The 6,488-nt window shown below is 44.3% G+C and overlaps 1 protein-coding gene across 4 annotated transcripts in view; it reads right to left on the bottom strand.

Moving 5' to 3' along the window:
• Positions 1-267: 267 nt before the first annotated feature.
• btbd11b (BTB (POZ) domain containing 11b) overlaps positions 268-6,488 on the bottom strand; it is a 168,450-nt gene continuing 162,229 nt past the window's right edge. For all 4 annotated transcript variants that reach the window (XM_029252396.1, XM_029252397.1, XM_018754893.2 and 1 more), the window contains 3 exons: positions 5,887-5,955; positions 5,618-5,731; positions 268-5,417 (listed from right to left, as the gene is read on the bottom strand). In XM_029252396.1, the coding sequence (XP_029108229.1) occupies positions 5,208-5,417; positions 5,618-5,731; positions 5,887-5,955 (393 nt within the window). In that variant the 3' untranslated portion in view covers positions 268-5,207. The remainder of the gene's footprint in view (positions 5,418-5,617; positions 5,732-5,886; positions 5,956-6,488) is intronic.

Raw genomic sequence — 6,488 nt, 5'->3', positions numbered from 1 at the left:
AATGAACCGAAATAACATTCTGTCACAAAAGGGTGAGACAGCCATGGAGAGGAATGTTTGTCATCTGCATGAACACTGCACTTCTTCTTCAGCTCTATCTTCATTTAATAAACTGTCTAGCACAGTGGTTATAACATTTATTAATTTAGCTAATGCTTTTCTCCAAATAAACTTACACTTATTTACCAGTTTATACAGCTGGATAATGTCACTGGAGCAATTCAGGGAAAGTATCTTATTCAAGGACACTACATCAGGAGGTGGGAATTGAACCTATAACCTTCAGATACAAAGGTAATAGTTTCAAACCACTACACTACCAAATAGAACTCTAACACTACCACAGTTACGCACCTGTAGAATTTGCACCAGTAAGCGCAACACCCTGTTTTCCTTCATGGGAGGTTTTCACCATATTCTTTAATAATCTTTTTCTCAGAGTTTTTCCTTCATTAGTTACCAGTGTATTTATGGATGTGGATATGAATGAGGCCAGTGGAACTTATTATTATTTGAAAATTGCCTAAGGGGTTGAGGCAAATTCAAAAGGAAACAAATCGCTGCCATCTTGTGGCCAAAAATGAGAACTGCATAAATACACCAGTATAAACATACTTCACCGTGTTACACTGAGATGAGGGGTATCTATGCTGTTTTGACTCACCCAGGGGAAGGTTGACGCTCTCCCGCTCGCTTTGGATGAAATGTTATGAGGACTGTTACTCATCTATGAAAACATATTTTTACTGCATTAGTTATTCTGGGAGAGACTAAGTAAAGACGTGAATGGGCTGTACAACAATGTGTTAATGCGCTAATTTGGCAGCTGTTTGCACTCTGACGGCCCTCCTGTGGACACATGCGAGTACTGCAATTGCCTAAAAATGAAAATGGTCTTTTCCAAACACGTTGCAATACCCTCTTTATCCACTAGATGTCAGAAAACGGATTTTATTATTTCCACGATATTTGTTCGGTCCCGATGGCCCTCTAGTGGACACATGCGAGTACTGCAATTCTCTGAAAATGAAAGTGACCTTTCCTGTTACAGTAACTTTGTATCCACGAGATGTCATCACATGATGAGATTGTTTACACAATATCTTTTGGTTTTGATGTTGTTTTGTTGGCGGATAAAATCACTCTTAGGGTAGGAAGAGGCTGATGCTGAACAGATCTGTGGCTTTACAATACATTTCGCCGGATCCTCGACTCACAAATACACAACTTCGACTGGAGGACCTTTTCTAAACAAACTGCAGTAACTTTTTTATCTGCTGTATATGTCAGCAAACCAAGATGATTTCCACATCTGTTTTGGCTCTGATGATGTTCTTTTGGGAATAAAAGCACCCAGGTGAGGTTGGGGACACATTACTTTTTCAGATGCCTTTTTTTCCTTTATGTTTCTGTACATTTCTTCTTGTAACATTTTTTGAGTGGGGTATGGTTTGCATTGATGGATCTTTCCTGAGAAGGGCAAACACTGTCAGTAACGAAACTTTTGTGTGCCTTATGTGCGGTGCAGGGCATCTCCATTCTACACCCCCATCATCTCATTGATTAGAGCACCAGTTGCTCCTCAGAGAAGTCAAAGCCACACACCTCTTCCAGCCTGTGCTGTGATTCTTTAAATGATGAATTCAGTTATTGGCAAGAAGAACCACCTTTGTTTATGTGTTATTGCTTTCGGCAGACTGCGTTTGTCTGTTATTGTGGCTCAGATGAAGATCAGACCACATTTCATGAGTAATTAATGCAGAAATTCAGGTTATTCCAAGGGGTCCACAGAACGTTTTCTCGCAACTGTATATTGGTCTGTCTGCTAGAAGACCTGATAAGGTGTGACATGGGGTGCTGGTTTAGTTTTACATTTTATTGTTAACAATAAAAAAGTAATCATTTCAGTTTAATTAAGTTGCACATATTACATTTAAGTACATCACTCAGTACATTGAGCTATGACCCACCTGTGGTGACTTTGCATCAACTGAGAAAATACATGCAAATAAAAATATTGCATCGTCAGTGATTATTGTCACTTAGCTCAAAATACATGTTTGGCCAGGTTGTGTTTCCAGTTCAGTATCTCCAGGAAACCATCAGCATGCGATTTCCTCACCTACCGTAATCTGGTACTTGGATACAGGGGTTTTACTTAAAATTGTACCATCTACAGGACACCAACATGCAACTTGACCGCCTACTTTATGACTGTGACCTGAACATATTAATTCTAAATGACTGAACTACGTGGTGCCTCCCACCCTGTGCTTCCAGGATAGGCTCCGGGCTACCGTGACCTTGAAGCAAACAAACACATTGATGAGAGGTGGGGGAATGAATGAATGAATGAATGAATGGATGGATGGACTGACCAAGAAAACTTGACACATGTGGCTCATATAAATAATTTCTGGAGCTCAGAAAGGACATCTGGAGATCATGGCTGAGACAACCCCTCCACTATCAGCGCGATAAACCTTGCAGTTCGGCAGTGTTCTGTATTTCATCGTCATTTTACAGAAGCGCCTTAATTAGAATTTGAATGCATTGCAGTTATCGCTGTCTTGGAATGTCAAAGTAATTTTACACAACAGCAGAAGAAACAGCTCCGGTATGGATTCGATGGTGATGTACAACAGTGTTTGTATGTGGGTGGAGTCGGAAGTGGGCAGCTGGGTAAATGCAAATTTAATATTTCAGTAGATGATCTCAGAATTTTCATTTAGGTGTGTGGTTTCTGTATGTGTTTATGTGTGTAATCCTCTACTGGATCTCTTTTACTTGCACAGATTATTTTTGTTCAGTCCACACGGCTTGGACAGCGCAATTATGCTCGAGATACGCTTTCAATCATACATAATATACATATATCTACAATGAATATAAATATGGGACACAATTGTTTAATGATCATCAGGATGAGACACCTTTCAACCTCATTTGTCCAAATACACACCTGCAGACCGAGGACCACATGGCCCAAAAATCATTATGTTACAGAGGACACCGCACCATGTTCCTATAATGTCAGGGCTGCATGACACAGAACAAACAAACATGAAATAAAAGACATTAATACGTGTAACATGCAACTCTGCATTAGTTATACACTTAAAACAGTAACAATTGTACAGTTATAGCCAACGAAAGCAATGCAGTTCAGAAGCAAGAAGCACATGTGTATGTGTGTAGACACAGACACACACGCACGCACGCACGCACGCACGCACACACACACACACACACACACACGCACATCCAATTTACAGGAAAAGCAACCATTTCATCTCCGATTTACACAAAATATTTACACACCTGTTTCCCTAGACTTTTCTGTCTTCCTTGTAAGGATGGAGCTCAAACAAATAGAAAAATACTGTAGGGGTGCAAATAAGCTGTGATTCCACGTATATAAAGTTTCCCATAACCAGTGATGATGGAGTTTGAGATTCTAAACTTTCGTGGAGGAGACAAACCAGTAATGGGGTTAATAAGGGCTCTGGAGTACAAGTCACACAACCGACATTCCCATGTGTGTTTATAGCGTTGAGGAGTCGTAGCGAACGGCTTCAATGGATGTGAGCGTCAGAAGTGCAGATTTAAACAGGCAACACCAATGTCTGCAACAGGCATCATCAGCAAAGCGCAACACGTTTAAGAACTTGTGTATTTTGGTTGTCAGTACCCTGTTTGGAAAGAGGAACGGCGCCACAATGTCGCTCGCAGTGTGAGTGGAGCTGCCGTTTCTCTTACTGAAGAGTCAAGAGGAGCAAAGTGTGTATCGTGCAGTCGCCCGGCCGTTTCACCCCCGCTCCAGCGCTGCCTCACTGTGGCGAATGTGAGCGGTGTGCGTGTGTGCGGGGGGGAGTGTGTGTGTGAGCGCTGTAGGGTGAATCCGGCCGAACAAGTGTTGACATGCATCAGCAGCGCGGCGGGAGAGCATCATGCATCTAATGCTACGGCTGTGTCCCAGTTATAGGCAGCCCCACACTACACGGTCGTCACGCCGGTGGCTCCGAAGGAACTTGGTTTCGAAAGCAGCTTCCATCCACCGCTTCCCCTCGTTCTGGAGGGATAGCCGTTGGCACAGCGAAAATGCAAATCTGACTTGCTGACCTGTATAACCTTTCACCCCTGACCTCAGGTCCCCTTAAGAACATCCATTAGCATAGTGGAAATTTTAATACGCCGGCTTAAAAACCACTCGTGTCCGATTCGGGACCCCCCGCAGGTGCAACCATTAGCACGGCTGAAATTTACTTTGCCCTCAGCACATTTAACGTTTGACCCTTAGATCCCCCACAGGCTCACCTATGCACTGGTCCTCCTACACCATGAATGTTTTAAGGCAAGCAATACAAAAAGCTTACATCTACACAGTTGGACAAAATATATAGAACATCTCGTTATAGTTGCCCTAGAGCTTCTCCATGGCTGCTCCCTTATGTACATTATGTCATTGCATCAGATCGTATGACCTTGATTAATACGAACCAGTGCTGTTTTATGCTAGTTATCAGTCTGGTCTAAACCCAAACACCGCAATAACAGTAGCCTAAAAAAATGACAAAAACAGAACGAAGAAAAGAGAAACGTAAGGAATGCCCCCCCTTCAGTGTTTGTTGTCAACACTCCAGTTCAGCGAAGGTGCAGTCTACAGGACTTTCCACGACAACGAGACAGATTCCCGGTCCAGGAAGCAAATGGATACCAGTTGATTTCTATACATGTGTCACCCGCAGTGTGGGCAGATCCGAGGCATTTTGGGTAATTTAGGCGGGAGCCGTGGCCTTCGCGCACAACAGCTGCACAAAGCTTCTATAACGTGCAGCACCGCTCCTCTACTCGTACGAGGCTGCCGCCACGGAGCGCGACGGTTACGTCCTTGCGTGGCTCATCGTGTCGACCCCGGAGCTCCCACCTAACGGAGTCCTGAGAACAGGACCGCCGGATGGATTCGATGTCACAGCAACGTTCACAGCAACGTTCACAGCGATGTCGGGAACGGGTCGCGTGTGAGCCGGACGACCGGCGGCACGCGGCGGGGAACCCGCGAGCGACGCAGCCTTCGGGGGGATGCAGCGTGAAGAAGCGGATGTTGCGATGATGTTTAAGGGAACATCATGCCAAGGAACCTTTGGAAGAGATGGGTGGGGGGGGAGGGGTTAGAGGTGTGCTCTGGGGTTCCGGCGGAGGGGCGGTCACACGATAGAGCCCTTGGAGGATGACAGATGAATGGAGTGGATGCGCGTGGCCAGGGTCTTCTCCAGATCCTGCAGTACGTTCGTGGCCGAGTTTTCCGCCGGCTTGTCGTACAGCAGCTGTTTGAAGGCCTCTGTCTCAATCAGGACCACCATGTTCTTCAGGAAGTAACCCTCAATGTAGGCAGACAGCTCCGGGGCTCCCAGGAACTACTCGGAGACACGGCACAGCAAGACAGACAAAACAGCTCAACGGGGAGTTTGGGAAGCATATTACTACTAAGGGTTGTCCCGCAGTACGGCACAGAATGGGGCCACTCTTTCAGACGAATAATGAACCAACAGCCTTTCGGAGATGATCTGACACTCAAACTCCACCCCCCCCGGGTGTGTAAACAAGCTGGCCTTACCTTGGCGTGTTTGTAAATGTCCACGCAGGTGTCTGTATTGATGTTCTTGGAACAGATGATCTCACAGTGTCGTTGCAGGGCATCCAGCTGGAAGAATTTGGCAGCAGACAGAAGCTGTGCGGTGGGACAAAAACAGCAGCAACGGGCTTAGATCTCGATCAGGACCCGTTTAATTTCCAGTATTCTGCTCTAAATGTGCAGCAACATAACATTTCAGACCAACAAAATCTATCTATCTATCTATCTATCTATCTATCTGCCAGACTCACCTCCATGATCTCAGTGTTTCGGATGTGAAGAGACTCTGTCCCACCACAGTACAGGTACTGCATAACCAACTGAAACACAAAGTGGGCACTGATTAATTCCAGCCCTTCAGAAAAAGCACTTGGTTTAGAAGTCATGGTGAAGCAAAGTAACAAATCTCTTCTGCTTTGTAACACAAAAAATCCAAGTCAGGACAACTTAGGCAAGACAAAAAAGTAAACAACGAGCTTCAAGTGAACATTTTGAGTCTATAACTATCATCGGTGACAAGATCACTTCTCCCATCTAGAACAGAGTTTACGGCTCATGTTTGGTGTTTGTGAGTGTATCTGTGTCACTTGCTCATGGGTTAAATCAGTCGACAATCATTAGGCAGGAGTTTGGGGAGATTATGTGCTTCTAATTTCACTTTAAATTCGTTTTAATTTTAAGGGAACTCGAAGTTAATACAAATGTTAAAATGTTAAAAATGTATAATAGCTATATCCAGGACTTTTACAGTTCATAAGCGGATGATCTAGTGTATTTGATTTTTTGTAACCGCAGTCAGATTTGAATCGTTACAGTTACATCAACACTTTATACAGACTATTCTGGTGCTTCC

This window comes from Scleropages formosus, chromosome 5 (assembly GCF_900964775.1).
Source record: "Scleropages formosus chromosome 5, fSclFor1.1, whole genome shotgun sequence".
NCBI classification, from domain to species: domain Eukaryota; kingdom Metazoa; phylum Chordata; class Actinopteri; order Osteoglossiformes; family Osteoglossidae; genus Scleropages; species Scleropages formosus.
Note: the sequence above shows the minus strand (reverse complement) of the source record. Positions and strands in the feature narration are given on the sequence as shown.